This window comes from Mus pahari, chromosome 3 (assembly GCF_900095145.1).
Source record: "Mus pahari chromosome 3, PAHARI_EIJ_v1.1, whole genome shotgun sequence".
NCBI classification, from domain to species: Eukaryota; Metazoa; Chordata; class Mammalia; order Rodentia; family Muridae; genus Mus; species Mus pahari.
In genome coordinates, this window is record NC_034592.1 from 103803413 (window position 1) to 103820940 (window position 17528).

Here is a 17528-nt window from a genome sequence, read left to right on the forward strand (position 1 = left end):
GTTAACAATCACAGCTGCCTGATGTGACATTAGCAGCTGCACTTATCAAGAAGCTGAACAAATTGTTAAAAGGAAAAGAAAATTATACAATGGAGAGTCTTTGTAGACTTTGAACTCTAAACTATTCCTGGAAATCTAGACAGCCACACACATGTGCAGGGCTACATAGGCACAGGTCCCCATCACTCATTCCTGATAGGTCTTAGTGCTTTAAGCAGGCAGGAAGAAAGGTTAAGGCCAAAGTGTTAAACTGGGAAAGAAGCCACACACAAAGTCATATACTATGTGATTAGTAACTGAGGACAGAGGCTGTGGGGAAGGGGGCAGTGTGGACTGACAGTGGGCACAGACTTTCAAAACCAAGAAGCTCACCACTAGTGGTTCTGTAAACTGTGAAAACGCTAAAGCCCACCAAGTTTTATACTTTAAAAGGATGACTTATGATATATAGTATACTTAATAAAATTGTTACAAAGCTAGAGACACAAGGCAGGAATGTAGCCCAGGCCTGTAATCCCAGAACTTAGGAGCTTGCCTGGTCTATAAAGTCAGTTAGATTTGTGAAATGAAGAAAGCCCAAAATCTAAAAATAGAAAGTTAAAATTTAAAACATTAATTGATTTGTGAAAAAGATGATCTAAAACAACTACTATATACTTCCTCTATATTTTAGACTGGAAATGTTTTTGATGAATTAGCAATATGTTCTTTTTTATAAAAAATCATATGCATATGTATGTATATATGTACCCATAGCGGCCAGACAAGGCATCTGGAGCTAGAGTTACAGGTAACTGTGAGCCTGCTGAGATTGCTAGGAACCAAAGAGAATGTGGGTCCTCTGGAAGAGCAGCAAGTACTCTTAACAGCAGAGTTGATTCTCTGGCCCCCAGAAAATACTTATAAATGAGCCTCCATACAACTGTATTGATAAAAATAACTAATTTGGGCCTTATTTCAATTTTCTAAAGATTCTTCCAATTATACTCTATCACAGATAATTTCAGACTAAGTTTAAAATTTTTAACTGTTTCTTTTTCTTGTTTACACATAAATATTGACAGAGGGGAAGGATTCCCAAGGTAATGAGTTTTTTTGTTTGTTTAAAAAAATTCTAGAAAATACAAAGAAGAAAATAAAAAAAACACTTATAGTGTCACCTAGAAACAGCCATTACTGTGTACAGTTTTGGTGTAGTTTCTAGTCTTACTTTCCTTCTTAAATGTTACAACAGTGAAAGAAAACTATTCAAACATCAAACATATCCACTACTGCTCCAATGTCGGAATACTTACAATTTTGTCTCCAGTAAAGGTAACATTTGTTGCATTCTCCTTAGCCTTTAAACATTCAAACAGAAAAGAAAATTAAGAAAGTTAATTCCCAGTTTTTACATTGCTCTCAGAAATATGTACAGAAAAACAATTACCTCCAGTTTTTCTCCTAAAAGAGGAAGTCGATGCGTAAGATCCCCAGAAAAGCTCTATAAAAAAATTAAAGATGTATAAATAACAAATGTATAGCTCAAAATATGTAGAAATGGTTAAAGCAAAACACATACCATTGCAGTTAAAAAAAAAAAAAAAAAAAAAAGGATCAGCAGATAAAAACATTTCCAATGAACTAGAAACAAGTGGAGAAAACCCTGCTGAGCATGGCCTGGCCCACAGAACAGAACTGTCTGAGTCTCTCCAGAAGGGGGCAACTGTGAATGTCAAAGCCTTAGACAGTCAAGTGTGTCCCGTGGAGGATGGGGAGGTGGGCAGAAGGTATTTTGCTTCCTCAGCAATTGGATTGTACAATTCAGTGTTTACATTAGAGTAGAAGGCAGGAACCCTAAACAACAGAAGTGTATCCTAAAACTACAGCAGACCTGAGAGTAACTGGATGCAGCAAGCAGCTTTCTATAATCACATCCAACCAACCCTTCTAGCTGAAGAAATGAATTTAAAGAACACATGAAAAGAAATTATTCAGTGTTATAGTTTCTTCTGTTTGCTATCAACTTGTGATACCATTTTACAATTTTTCTACCTTCTATAAGGTCTAAGCTATGATAAGACCTACAAAATTAATTATCAATTACTTCATTGATTCATCAATCAATTACTTGTAAACACTGGATAGATAACCTGCCTTCTGGTGTACTGAATGCTACTTTGCAGCATTCGCTAAGTATATCCAAGCAAATAAAACAAAGACAAAGTGAAGCCGCTGTTAACAAGAACTCTTCAATACGCAAACCTTCCTATACTCTAAAAATTCTCATCCAAAAATCGGTGTTATCGCCCATTTCTAAAATAAAAGAAAAAACTTTGAATTTCAGGTCTGGGCAATGGCTCAGAGGGAAAAAATGCTTGATGTTCAAGCATGTGGACTGCAACTTGGAGGCCCAGCAACCACATACAAAACCAAGCACGGGGGCTGGTGAGATGGCTCAGTGGGTAAGAGCACCCGACTGCTCTTCCAAAGGTCTGGAGTTCAAATCCCAGCAACCACATGGTGGCTCATAACCATCTGTAACAAGATCTGACGCNCTCTTCTGGAGTGTCTGAAGACAGCTGCAGTGTACTTACATATAATAAATAAATAAATNTTTTNAAAAAAAAAAAAAAAAAAAAAACAAGCACAGTGCTATGAGTGTGCAACCTCAAGATGAGAGAAGCAGAGGCAAGTAGATCCCATCCCAGGAGTTCACGTGCTACCCCATCTACCCAAGGCAGCAAGTGCTAGGTACTATGAGCAACACTGTCTCAAAAAATAAAGTAAAATACACAAAATAAGGAAGACATGAATAAGAAAGACAGCCTATGTCAAACTCTGGCTTTCACTTGGACAACAGCATCAGCATATACACCATAGGCTTGTACACACACACACACACACACACACCTCACAAACTTTGAAAAACTAGAATTTCAAATAAAAAAATAGTATTTATGTGATTATATTTATGTAAGCATTGTAAATGTATAGTCATCTATATTATTCACCTCTCTATATATTACTCACTCTCCTTTTCACACAAACAAGGTGTAAAATTCAACCCTTTTGATTTCAGATGTATAATAATAAAATCTAAAACCTAATTATCTGAAGACATATCAACTAAAAAATTACTTTGTTAAATAACTATCAACAGATGAATAGATAAATAAAATATATAAAATAATAGAATTCAGCCAGGCATGGTGGCGCACGCCTTTAATCCCAACACTTGGGAGGCAAAGGCAGGCAGACTTCTGAGTTCGAGGCCAGCCTGGTCTACAGAGTGAATTTGGGCATCTATGCAACACAGGTAGGTGATCCTGGAAAAGAGTCCACACCAAAAAGAACAAAACGCAAATCTCTCTCTGAAGTATACAGAATTGTCAAACACATAGGGACAAAAAATAGACTAGAGGGGAGCACGGTGCAGACAGGCTGAATGATGGTTGGATAGTACAGACTCCACTCAGTTCATCAGGAACAAAGTCTGCAACAGACAGTGGTGATGACTGACGTGAATGAACTCAGAGCACCCAACCTAGCCTTCAGAAATGGTTAAGACGGCAATGTAACTTTTTAAAGAATCTGCTGTAACACAGAGGAAAGTGGAGTTTTCCTTCATAGTATTGAGATCTCTTCTAGAAGACAGAACTAGCAGATAAACAATGGACATGGGAGATTCAGACATGACTTTTTTTCTTCACCTTTTCTCTTTCCTTCTAACCACTGTCAGAGTTTACCTGTGCTTTATAGAGTTCACTACAGTTCTGAAATAATCTTGATGATGTTTGGTATCTCCCAGACAAGCCTTTTTTTCCCTTGAGATTTTCCAAGTATGACTCTATTTCATCTGCCTAGAAAAAACAGAGAAGATGCAAAGGTTTAGCTCACCTGTTGCAAATCAAGAACTTGGAGAACAAAGAGTCAATCTGCAATACAAATATAACTTTGCCATTTTTAAAACCAACGGAAGCCTGGGGACATTATTCGGTTGCTCAAGTGTTTGTTGTCAAAGTACAAACACTTGAGGTTGAGCCCCAAAACCAATGTAAAACAATCTGGGTGCAGAGAGGAATCCTTGCAATCCTAGGTGGAAACAGGCTGGCCAGTCAGCATAGCCTGCTTGATGAGAGCTGGCCAATGAGAGACCTTGTCTTGAAAACACAAGTGCATCTGAACAACACCAGAGGTTGTCTTCTGGTCTGCACACATAAGCACCTGGACAGGAACACACACACACATACACACACTCTCTCACACTCACACCCCTTTAAAATAACTACAGAATTATCATCTTTGCTCACAAAAACTTCTCTAACAATTCTGGGAAGACTAGAAAATTTTCAAATACAAAGAGTTTTTATCACATGAAAATGCATTTAAGTTGCTTCACCAAATCAACAAAATCTACAACATTCATGTTCTTAAGCTTGGGATATAAAACTTTTGCTGCCAAGCATAGCCCATTTCTGATAGTTACAAAAGAAAATATCATTTCTCAGTTGTGATTTTTCTCCTATACCTAAATCACATTCAAATATCATATCTACAACCATCATCTCCATACTTTAAAACAAGTATGTATACATATGTGTAAATTGATGTGTTATTATGTACACACATGCTGTCAGAAGCCTTGGCTCCCCTGAAGCTGCAGTCACAAGAGGCTTGGCTATGAGCAGGGTGGGTACTGGAAACTGAACTCAGGTCATCTGTAAGAGCAGTACATACCAACTGCTGAGCCATCTCTCCAATCCCATCTCCACACTTGTATCCTGTAGCAATCTAAAATAACTTTTTGTATGTCTTATGAAAACAGGATCTAAATTCTTGACTAGATCACACGAAGTTTCAAATGTAAAAACCTTCTAGCATTAGTTTAATTTGTGATTAAGAGAAAAAGGTCAATATTTTAAACCAAATTCTAGAACCATCATTTCTCTAAATTCTTCAGTATTTTCATTCCTTTCTATATTATTCCAAACATATATATGTAAATATATTATAACACACAAACACAGACACACAGACACACACACATCTGTAATCCTGTGTAAAACAGGGAGTACCCATGGAAGCTACAGGTTTTTAGCTGGAGTCACAGGCAGTTTTGAGCTGTTCAATTGGGTGCTCAAAACAAAACTCCTGTCCTCTGCTCTTAACACTGAGCTCCATCCCAACTTTATATGATGAAAGCAAAAGCAATCACCAACACTCCCATAAAACTTCAATACAGAAGCTGGGGGTATAGCATAGCTGGTCCTATTTGTCTACCATGAATGAAGCCCTGGTTTATACTCCCACTGCATACAATCAGGCACAGCTCAGCACTTAAAGAGTACTGGCTGCTCTTCTGGGGAGCCCAGGTTCAATTCCGAACACCCACATGCAAGGCCATAGCTATCTGTAACTTCACTTCCAGAGATTCTGACACTCTCTTCTGGCCTTCAAGAGTACTACACACATGTAGTATACAGTCACATAAAATACAGAAACATAAAAATAGTCTTTAAAAGTACAATACACACCTGGGAACATTATAATATGTATATTGGCTTATCCATTGATTTTTTAAAAATTTATATTCATTAAAAATGTTACTTATACCAGATGGTGTTAGCACATGCCTTTAATACCAGCACTTGGGAGGCAGAGGAAGGTGGATCTGTGAATTCGAAGTCAGCCTGGTCTATACAGTGAGTTCCAGGATAGCCAAGGCTATACAGAGAAACCCTGCCTTAAAAAAAAAAAAAACAAAAAAACAAAAAATGTTACTTACATGAATATATGAGCTTATTATTGCTACTTTAAAACAATGAATATCTCAATATTTCTATTTAAAAATGATTTTATTATATTATGTGGGTGTTTTTGCTATGTGTATGTCTGTGTATCAAGTATATGCCTGGTGCCTGCAGAGACCAGAAGTCAGATCTGGAACTGAAGTTATGGAAAGTTGTAAGCTAACATGTGAGTCCTGGGAACTGAACTCAGGTCCTCTGGAAGGACAGCCAGTGCTCTTAACCACTAAGCCCTCTCTTTAGCCCTTGTTTTAATTTCTAAAAGAGAAAACCAAACAAACAAAAGCCTTGTGGAGGACCAGAAAAATTGCTCAGCAAGTAAAGGAACCTGCTGCCAAGTCTGGTGACCTGAGTTCAGTCCTTAGAACCTACACAGGTGTCTTCTGACATTCATACTCATGTCATGGCTTATGTGTGCACCAATACCACAATAAACTCAAATGTTTAAAACACAATTTTTAAAAAAGGATTTTTAAGCCTGCATTTTTTTTTTTTTTTTAAGGCTATGAATTCTGAGACTGAACGTCTGAGAACTGCTGACACAAGGCGCAGACTGAGACTTCTGGGCTACGGTTTCAGCTCTGGGGGGCCATGCGCACGCACTACTCTTCCTCTGTAAGTTGGGAGGCTGGGGCCAGATAACCATTAAGTCACAGGAAAAGATTGTAGTTTCATGTTCTTTACCTTGAAATTGTAGATTTCATTGTAGCAATCAGCACTTTTCAGAAACCAGGTTATATTCAAAGACTGGTCACAAGGCTCTCCATCAACTATGAAAGAAGAAATCATTGTAAACATGAGAGGATTCCAAATGAAGCATTCTTTCAGCATCTCTCTATTAACTTGTATTCTTTTTATTTTCCACCCTAGCTTAGATACTCAATATTCCTTCTTTAAACATAAGGAATTCAGGTCACACAAAGAACTCTTTCTTTTCTTATGCTTGTTTTGAGGCCAGGCCTCAAATTCATTGTCACCCCTCCGTTTCAGCCTCCAAGTGTTGAGCTTACAGGAGTGAGCTACATACCCAGATTCCTAGGTAGCCTTTAGATAATAACGTCACTGCTCCCTCAGAAACAGTAGCTAGGCAGGTTTTCTTTCTTTAACCTCTTTGGACTGTAGATCTAGTTCTATGTCCCAGAAACTCGAACGTCTAGACTTCTATACTATTCAAGTATTTACCAGGCAGAACACACACATACAAAGGTTCAATATTTCAGTGTTAGATTAAGAGGGGAATGGGGAAAAACAAATGATCAAAGATCGTTTAAAGGTCCACAATTTTACTGGAGAAATACAGAAAAACGGTATAAGGGATAGTGTAATATTTATGATTGTTAAACAGTTTTCAAACAGACCCACTGAGAGGAAAATTCATGGCTTGGACTTTGAAAATTGGCAAGAATGCACAAAGGGGCCTAGAGAAATGGCTCAGCAGTAAGGAGCACTGGCTGTTCTTCCAGAAGACCAAGGTTCAGTTTCTAGTACCCACTTGGGAGTTCATGGCTGCTTGTTACTCCAGTCCTGAGGATCTGCCCTGACACCCCCTATCTACCCTTATTAATACCACCAACTTAGCTCCACGTTCAGCGAGAGACCCTGTTTCAAGTGAATAAAGTGAAGACAGACAGATATACACTTGGCATCCTTCTCTGACCTGTACAGGGTTCACACATACAAACACCTATACATACATACGTACATACATACACACACCATATTATGTATACATACAACAAAACCCCACATAGTTTGGAACCTGGAACTTGATACTCTAAAGAACCAAAGCACCACTGTGCAGATGTGAGAAGGTAAATCCAACTGTCCTGAGAGGCAGGGCAAGATACCAGAGACTCCTCTGTGTAAACATGCCAAAAATAAACATGATGGCAGGACTGGGTATTGCTTGCCTGTAATTCTAACACTTAGCAGGTGGAAACAGGATCAGGAGTTCAGGGCCAACTTCAGCTACATGAGACTATCTCCAAAAACAAAAAACAAAAAACAACAAAAAAAGAAAAACAAAAAACACATCACTGCATTTAAAATTTAATTTTGGCTCACAACGAAACTTCCTCTTTGGGGCCGGGCAGCACTCGGGAGGCAGAGGCAGGCGGATTTCTGACTTCAAGGCCAGCCTGGTCTACAGAGTAAGTTCCAGGACAGCCAAGACTATACAGAGAAACCCTGCCTATAAAACAAACAAACAAACAAAAAACAACCAAAAACAAAACAAAACAAAACAAAAAAACCTTCCTCTTTGATTCCAGCTTTGGATGAAACAAAATACTAAAGACTCCTTAATTTTGCAAGTGTAACAAAAAAATCAGTGTGACTACATTTAGGAATCTTTTTTTTATTTATTTACTTACTTTATGGGTATGGATATTCTACTCACACGTATGTCTGTATCATGTGTATCCTAAAATTAGAGTTATGAACAGTTGTGAATCACCATTTGGGGTACTGGGAATTGAACTTTGGTCTTCTGCAAGAACAAGTGCTCTTAACCACCAATCCATCTTTTCAGCCCCAGTAATTGACTTTAATCCATAACAAAAGATGCAACCAGGAGGCTATAACCCATATCTTGCATCCTAGCACTTGGGAGACAGAGGCAAGCAGATCTCTGTGAGCTCCAAGCCTGCCTGGTCTACATAGTGAGTTCTAGGATAGCCAGGACTACATAGAGAGACTCTCTTAAAAACAAAAAATTAATTAGTTAATTAATATGTTAATATAATAAAAATAAGCAAATAAAAGGCTTCTAGCTTTGTTGTTAATGGTTTTCTCAAATAACCTTTAAAAAAGTTTTTTTTTTAATTATTATTTTATGTATACGGTTGTTTTGCCTGTTTTGCCTATGTACCATTTATGAGCCTGATGCTCAGGAAGGCCAGAAGAGGGTGTCAGATCCCTGGAACTGGAGTTACAAATGATTACAAACTGATATGTGGGTGCTGGAATCAAACCTGGGTCCTCTGAAAGGGTAACTAGTGCCATCTTTCCAGTCCCTAAACTAATTTTTAAATATCTAGCACAGTTTTTGCAGAGCTCTATTAGAATATGCAAAATTCTGACCATCTGATAACTTATGGAAAAGATATCAAGGAAATTATAATTTGATTAGTAACGGAAGAACATAAAATGATAGGGATTGCTAGTTTAAAGTCTGAAAACAGGGCTAGCAAAATGGGTCAGGGAATAAGTCTAAAGAGCTGAGTTCTATCCTAGGATGTACAAGGTAGAAGACAACAGACTCTAGCAAGTGGCCTCTGACTTCCACACATACACCATGCAATGCCTTCATTCACAAGGATACAGAAAATAAGTGGATGGATGGATGGATGGATAAATAGGTGGATTTTTTTAGGTCCTTAAAAAAAAATATGCTGGGGGGGGCTGGCGAGATGGCTCAGTGGGTAAGAGCACTGAGTGCTCCTCCAAAGGGTCTGAGTTCAAATCCCAGCAACCATATGGTGGCTCACAACCACCCATAATAAGATCTGACGCCCTCTGGTGGTGTGTTTGAAGTCAGCTACAGTGTACTTATGTATAATAGTAAACAATCTTTAAAATAACAACAAAAAAAGATATGCTGGGAATTTTGTTTCAAACATAAAGTATGTTATTAAAGGACAGGTAAGACAATGTTTAGAACTTTGAGCTATAAGCCTTGAGAGACAAAGAACATGGTCCTACCTAAGCTATGGAAGGCATACACCATAATCATAAAGTATAAAATAAAAGAAACTACGGAGATAACAAAGAAAAACTAAAAACAAGATTTAAGGAGCCTTGGATCTTTCAAAAAAAAAAAAAAAAAGTAGACCTTTTAAAATATGCAGATTGTTAAACTTGGTGAAATACCACGAGGTCAAAAACAAACTAGAAAAAGACAATACATAGAGGAGTACAACACAAATCTTCAAGCTGTGCTAAGCAACTACATCCTTCCACTCCTCACAGCTATGAATAACAGCCAGGAAACCAACCTCACAAAACAAGAGTAAACTGGTTCAAATCAAGCTTAAGTCATTAGGAGATACTTTCACAGATGTGGTATTGTCCACGTGTTTTTCTATGGCTGGACAAAACATCCTGACAAAAAATAACTTGGGAAAGAAAGGGTTTATTTTAGTATAAAGTCATTGGAATGAAGTCAAGGCAGGCAGCTAATCACATCACATCCACACCCAAAATCATGCAGGGAGGGAGAATTACTGCATGCATTCATGCTGTTCAACTCAGATTTCTCCTACACAATTCAGGACCCAAACCCAGAGAAAAAGCCTGCTTACATTTTGATTGGAACTTCCCACACTGATTAACGTAATCAACACAATCACACACACACACACACACCCACTGACCAACCAGATCTAGACAACCCCTCATTGAGATTCTTTTCCCAAGTTATTCTGAGATGTGCTGTTGACAATTAAAACTAAGGATCACGAGTATATTCTTCACAGGAATTTTACCTGTTCCTTTCACTCCCAGTGACAGAAGAGAGTTTTTCTACCACTTCTCTGGTACCTACGAATACTCAGCACACAAAAGTTATTTTACAACCACTTATTAAACAAAAGAATAAAATCACCCAATTTAATTGCATTTTCAGGGAGAAAGGCATACTCAAAAAAACAAACAAACAAACAAACAAACCACATGAACCAAGATTTGGTAGTTCATGTCTAATAATCCTAACACTTGAGAAACTGAACCTAAGGCTAGCCTTGGGTTACATAATAAGAACCTATTTCAAAAAACAGAGAAGCTGGTAGGCCATGGTGGTGCACAACCTTTAATCCCAGCACTTGGGGGGCAAAGATAGACAGATCTCAGTGAGTTCCAGGCCAGCCTGGTGTACAGAGTGAATTCCGAGACAGTCACAAAGCTATAGAGAAAAACTCTGTCTCCAAACAAACAAACAAACAAACAGGGTCACATGACAGTGATGATCTAGAATACTATCCCCATCTCAAAAACAGAGTTGCCCATGATCATGTACTTCCTAAAATTAAAACAAACAAACAAACAAACAAACCTTTCAGAACTAAGAGGAGTTTTTAGTACACACAGATCCTTTGTTTAGCTTCAGATCCTTTGTTTCTCTCACTAGAAAAACTGGCTTTCTTCTATGTAGTCCCTATTTCCTGGTAATATCCTTGAACTCAATGTTCCTTGAAGTGTTAAACACTCCCTTGGTAAACAGACTGAGTATCTTAGTCAATGGTCTCACAATCTTGGGCCATGTTTTCAGTAAACAGCTAACAAGCACACAAGAACAAAATCTTGTGCCGGGCCTGGTGGCGCAGGCCTTTAATCCCAGCACTCGGGAGGCAGAGGCAGGCGGATTTCTGAGTTCGAGGCAAGCCTGGTCTACCAGGTGAGTTCCAGGACAGCCAGAGCTATACAGAGAAACCCTGTCTCGAAAAACCAAAAAAAAAAAAAAAAAAATCTTGTCCTGACTCAGAACAGATTTAAAAATGATGTAAGCACTCTATAAACAAAATTAAATATAATTCAACTGAACTATGATTAAAAATAATTTATGTACATAAATATACATACATACTGTATAATGTAACAGCCAATACAAATTCAATAAAGTATACATTAAGTATGTAATACAAATTTATAATATAAGCTACATATAATAGTATATCTACACATAACATAGCAAACTGAAAAACAAGAGAATAAGACAATAAAAATTCATATAAGTACTCAGAATATTACTCACAGGTAGGGCTTATAAATTAAATATTTTTATCTAAACAGTGCCAGGTTATTATAAAAGTACATTACGGGGCTAGGAGATGGCTTTGTTGGTAAGATGCTTATCTATCAACCATGCATCAGCACCTGAGCTCAGGTTCCTAGCATTTATGTAAAAATCCATGTAATTCCAGTGCCAGAGGAACAGGCAGGAAGATCCCTGAGGCTGGCTGGTCAGCCAGTCTAGCCAAACCTCAAGCTCCAAGTTCAAGGAGAGAGTCCTTGTCTCAAAAAACAGGACTGATGGCAACTGAGGAAGACACAAGTTACTGACCTCTGACCTTCACACACACATACATGTTCCTACATGCACACAAATGCACGCACACACAGAAGCAAACTAGAGTATAGAGAATAACTTTCTAAGTTTAAAAGGTCCGAATAACTCAATGAAGTTTAGAAACTCACATTTCAGTAAGATGGAAGTGTTTCGGAAAAGAATCTTTCCAAAATTAAAATAACCTTTCCCCTGAAAAGATAAAGGGAAGATAATTAACATCAGGGCATTTCCATTTTCAAGGCAGAATATGAATACCTACATTTACAAAATATTCAAATTAATTTTCTTAATCAAAAAGACAGTAACAACATTTCTTGTAGTGAAAGTCAATCATATCCTAACTACTGGTTCTTGCTGCTCTCCACAGGCCACAGAGCAGGGACTCTAAGTGGGAGCTGCTACAAATTTCAACCAAACTTAAAAGTGGCGTGAGCTGGACAGATCCTTTTTTACTAACTGATCATCCCTCAGAACAACCGACCATTACCTTTGAATAACCTTTCAGCAGTTTTACTTTTACATGTAAAAGGACTTAACTATTAATCATTTCAATAACAAACAGAAAACTACAATTCAAAGCCCCAAAACCTTTACCAACGTGAATACAACCTGAAATATTTGCCATATAAATGTACAGTGAACAGAAAAAAAAAAAAAAAAAAAAGCAAAAAGGTCAACGAAATGGCTAATGGTTTTTAAAGCAGTTCTCACCCAAATCTGGTTTTTGTGGTTCAAAGCACTACACACTTAGTCAAACGAGATTCTAAAATGGGTTGACTTATCAGTTAACCATTCAAATAAAAGACTATCCTTACCACACAACATTTTAGAATTGTTTCGATTTGGCTATTCCCGTGTTAAAATGCATTTTTGAATCTCCATGTCCCCTAAACACAAAAACGTTTCGAAGTTTAAACCAAATCAAAACACTTCATCCGTAGGACTATTTTTACAAACACACACACACACACACACACGAGTTAAAAATAAAGACTTCTACTCACATCTCCCTTTCATCCAACCCTAGGTTACTGGATTTTGTAACATTCTAGCTTAAAGAGAAACTACTATCTCTACCTGTGTATTAAGTTTCTCTCGTGTTCGATGCTTAAAGTTCTGTTACTTTCCGGGTAAGAACACGCTTGGCCCTGACACTCCTCCTCGCCTACAGCAAATAGCTCGGCTCTCAGCTCTAGGCAGGTGGGACCCTGTCGGCAGCTACGCGGGCGCTCTGGGTATTCCACTCACTTTGGGAACCCGACTTTACAGAAACCTTCCTGGACCCCTTGGGCCACCGTAGTCCCACCTCTTACCCGCTCCAGGCTCAGTAGCGACTCCAACACTCACCGATGGCATCGGAATGTGCCACTTGGATCTATCTGCAGCAAACACGGGTGCTGGACCTGCACCAAGAAACGACAATGGGAACGGCTGTGCCCCTAAAAGAAGAAAAATAACAGGAGACACCTGAAGCCACGCAGCCACCGCCATCTTCACAGCCATGAAGCGCATACCCAAAGTATGGAGCCTCCTTCCGGCTAGGTAGTTCCGCCTTCTTCCGGCTCGTCCCACCCTCTTCCGGAGCTACTTTGTGGGCGGGATTATCCGGGTCCTTGAAACTGTGCTTCTTCCCTCAGACGCTCAGAGTGCCCCAGACACTTTGAGCCTACTGCGCAGGCGTCCTCCTGTCTCCCTGCGACAGTGGCCTGGAGGTGAAGGGTTTTGAGGTCCAGTGCTTCCCTCTGTTCTTCCAAACCTTAAAGGAACTCAGTGCAGCGGTCAAGCCTTTGCTTTTCCTGCTTCTTGCCGCCCCTCATCCTTTCCAAGTCAAGGTCAGGCGCAGGTCCGACGTTGGTACACACTGGATGCATGATTGACATCCAGTATTGACTTCTCTGGCTGTCGAGCTGTGGCAACAGAACCTGGAATGTGGCGGGGCTGGAGTAGAAACGATTCATGAGCTCCAAAGTCCCTTTTGACCCTGAAAGACGGTGGGTCGGCTGCAGCATAGTTTGACAGGCGACATCCAGTGATGTCCCTATTCAAAACCAAAAGTGAGGAGAGATCAGGTCAGCTTTCGGTATTGTAGAGTGACAGCCACTGAGACCGACCCTTATTGGTGCTTCCTGTTTCTCACACTCTAACTTTTAACCTCTAGGGCAGCGAGCACATCTTCTCCTCCAATAAAAACAAAGTTCATCAGCCACTCTCAACCTAGAAATACTTACCAAGTATTTTATCCCTGTAAATACGCTGGTTTACGCTTGAGATAATACCAGATGAAAAAAAATTAAGATTGTCCTCTGCCCGAAGGGGACTCTTGTCTGTGATGAAGTACGTGTTATAATTTAGCAAGCCTACTTGTCACTGGATTTTTAAAGATCGCCTGAGACTGTGACCTGAGAGTTAGGAGCCAGGCAGAGTTAACATCCCTGCGCCATGGAAGCAGCTGAGAAAGAGGAAATCAGGTAAAGGGCAATTGCTCCCTCCCAAGAACTGACTCCAAAAACAACCTTCCAGCTTTGATGGCTTCACTTATGTTTTAAAGCACTTCCTTGAATGCTTGCTATATGCTTCGTCGTTCTTTGTTGGTTCTGCAGGGATTTGGGTAGTGTTAATAGCTAACCTTTCATAAAGTACTTTCAGGAGGATTAGATAAGTTTAACAGTGGAAAGGTTGCCTTCCAAACTCTTAAGACATGGATTTTAAGCGGGCTGCCCCTTCCCCCCTCTTCCATCTCTTCCTGTGCTGTTCCAAGGCTCATTCTTCGAAACTGGAAAGACAGCAAGGTCTCCTCAGGTTTGCACACTGGATTAAAATAAACGGTACCAAAAACTGAGTTTAATGAAGGTTTGTTTTTTTTTTTTTTTTCCTTTTTTCACTACAAAAGTTTCTTGGCATGACTAGGTGTTTTCTATCTCTTCCGACCAATTTTTATAGTTTAGCTTCTTTCAAAATTATGGACTCACTAACTGCAGGCACAGAAAGCCACACCTCTTCACCAAAGCGAGTGCTTCCCAACCCCCAACCCCCAACCCCCAATCCCCAACCCCCTTACAGCTTATAGTTGTTTTAACCAGAGTAAGGCTAATTGAAATACATATAAGTAGTAGTAATGTATATCTTCTTACATTTTATTCCAGATACAGTTCTGGAAACTTGATGTCAAGGAATATTAACCTCTAGATTGCTGACTTCCTCTTAGCAGTTTTTCTTCTGTATTTGTTTCTATTCTGACTCTCGCACCTGCACATATCTCTTTTTAGAGGATTCAGAGCCTTATCTTGCAGTTGTATGTTAGACTTTAACAGAACATTTAGGTACACTGTGTCTTCAGGTCTAAAATCTCTGGAAGTATGTGTCCTGAAAATATTTTGCTCTTTAAATAGAAGAGTAAGTTGCTTGTTTGGCTTGGTTAAGATTTCAGGTTTTGGTGTTGTGGCTATTATCTTAAAAGTGCCTTCTTTGTAATAGTCAATGCTCCTTTCCCGTAGCTTTCAGACCATGCCTATGAAACTATTTTATTGTTCATTTTGGTAGTTTTACAAAAGGATATTGTTCTGCAGCTCACATTCTGTCACCCCATGAAGTCTTATGTTACAGCAGTGACACAGTTTTGCGGTACAGAATAAATTCCAAAAGTTTAGTTTGCACATTTATACTATCATTAGGGAAGGTACAAAACCTGAGCTCATAGTTCTTATGTAAAATATATTTCTTAAAAATTTCTTCTTAGTGTTGAAGATGAAGCAGTGGATAAAACTATTTTCAAAGACTGTAGCAAGATTGCATTCTACAGGTAAGTAAATATTTCACCCAGAAAAAAATTCTCGATGGAATTCCCAAATTATTCCCACTAGGCTTTTGAGAACTGAGAGGAATAAGATCATACTCTTTAGAAAATCTAATATTTACTATTCAATTATTTAAATTGTGTTTTATTTTAAAAGCCAAAATACTTTTAAATAATTTTTAAATGTGTGTCTTCTCAAAGATAATTGACTTAGTTGGTTTGAAACTCACATAGAAAGAAATAGATGCAAAGTATTCCTCCTCCTTCTTCTACTTTTTCATCCTAGTTCTCTTCTCCCTTTAAGTAAGCATGTTTATTAATTTCTTATGTATTCTTCCAGTGTTCTTTGTAACTATATATATTCTTATATTACCTCTTTGTTTATACCTACAAATAAATTCATGTATACATTGTTCTGTGCCCCCTTTCCGTCTGCTTTGTATCTTAGTGTGGAAAGCTTCTGCTTCAGGACTTGGAGATTTCCCTCTATGCTCACAGTATCCCACTGGGTAGACGCTCTATAATTTATTGGGTTCCAGTTCCACTTGTTAGAGTCTTGGACTGTTGTTTCTTCTTAATCTTTTGAGAGTTCCACTATATGAAGAGCTGTGCATGTCATTTCCTATACACACGAGTGATTTGTAATATGGTTTTCTAGGAGTGTGGCTGAAGATGTGGTTTAGCCATAGAGCACTTCCTTATGTGCAAGGCTCTGGGCCTAATCCTTAGCACTTGTCTTAGTCAGGGTTTCTATGCCTGCACAAACATCATGACCAAGAAGCAAGTTGAGGAGGAAAGGGTTTCTTCAGCTTACACTTCCATACTGCTTTTCATCACCAAGGAAGTCAGGACTGGAACTCAAGTAGGTCAGAAAGCAGGAGCTGATGCAGAAGCCATGGAGGGATGTTCTTTACTGGCTTGCTTTCTCTGGCTTGCTCAGCCTGCTCTCTTATAGAACCCAAGACTACCAACCCAGAGATGGCACCACCCACAAGGGGACCTCCCTCCTTGATCACTAATTGAGAAAATGCCCCTCAGCTGGATCTCATGGAGGCATTTCCCCAACTGAAACTCCTTTCTCTGAGGTAACACAAGTTGACACAAAGCTAGCCAGTACAGCACTGAAGAAAAACAAGAGCAAAACAACGCCAGAAGCAGGATTTCTAAGACTTCAGCTACTGGATTGAAGAGTGAATAATCTTGAAATGTGTTGGCTATTGTTAGATGTTCCTCTGTAGGGGTCTTTTATGCTTACTTTAACATTCTATGAGGCTAATTGAGACTAGAAAACAATGTGGAGGTTCTTGATCCACTTGGACTTGAGCCTTGTACAGGGAGATAAGAATGGATCAATTTGCTTTCTTCTACATGTTGATGCCAGTTGAACCAGAACCATTTGTTGAAAATGCTGTCTTTTTTCCACTGGATGGTTTTAGCTCCCTTGCCAAAGATCAAGTGACCATAGTGTGTGGGTTCGTTTCTGGGTCTTCAGTTCTATTCCATTGATCTTCCTGCCTGTCACTGTACCAATGCCATGCAGTTTTTTATCACTGTTGCTCTGTAGTACAGCTTGAGGTCAGGGATGGAGATTTCCTCAGAAGTTCTTTTAATGATGAGAATAGTTTTTTTTTTATTATTGCAGATGAATTTGAGAATTGCTTTCTAACTCTATGAGGAATTGAGTTGGAAGTTTGATGGGGATCGCATTGAATCTGTAGATTGCTTTCAGCAAGATGGCCATTTTTACTATATTAATTCTGACAATCCACGTGCATGGGAAATCTTTCCATCTTCTGAGTTCTTCTTTGAATTGTTTCTTCAGAGACTTGTCATACAGATCTTTCACTTGTTTGGTTAGAGTCACACCAAGATATTTTATATT

General features: G+C 38.9%; 2 protein-coding genes across 8 annotated transcripts in view; one reads left to right on the forward strand and one right to left on the reverse strand.

Annotated features, from left to right (window-relative positions):
• Tmem87a (transmembrane protein 87A) overlaps nt 1-13623 on the reverse strand; it is a 49519-nt gene extending 35896 nt beyond the window's left edge. For 3 of the 5 annotated variants that reach the window (XM_021193223.2, XM_021193222.2, XM_029536630.1), the window contains exons 1-6: nt 13201-13623; nt 11982-12042; nt 6474-6559; nt 3729-3842; nt 1430-1483; nt 1296-1340 (exon numbers count right to left, since the gene is read on the reverse strand). In XM_021193223.2, the coding sequence (XP_021048882.1) occupies nt 1296-1340; nt 1430-1483; nt 3729-3842; nt 6474-6559; nt 11982-12042; nt 13201-13365 (525 nt within the window). In that variant the 5' untranslated portion in view covers nt 13366-13623. The remainder of the gene's footprint in view (nt 1-1295; nt 1341-1429; nt 1484-3728; nt 3843-6473; nt 6560-11981; nt 12043-13200) is intronic. The other 2 variants (XM_029536631.1, XM_021193221.2) reach the window with 2 other exon arrangements.
• Ganc (glucosidase alpha, neutral C) overlaps nt 13192-17528 on the forward strand; it is a 63463-nt gene continuing 59126 nt past the window's right edge. The window contains exons 1-3 of one of the 3 annotated variants that reach the window (XM_029536628.1): nt 13478-13922; nt 14012-14321; nt 15590-15652. In XM_029536628.1, the coding sequence (XP_029392488.1) occupies nt 14293-14321; nt 15590-15652 (92 nt within the window). In that variant the 5' untranslated portion in view covers nt 13478-13922; nt 14012-14292. Of the gene's footprint in view, nt 14322-15589; nt 15653-17528 lie in introns of all 3 variants that reach the window. The other 2 variants (XM_021193211.1, XM_021193212.2) reach the window with 2 other exon arrangements.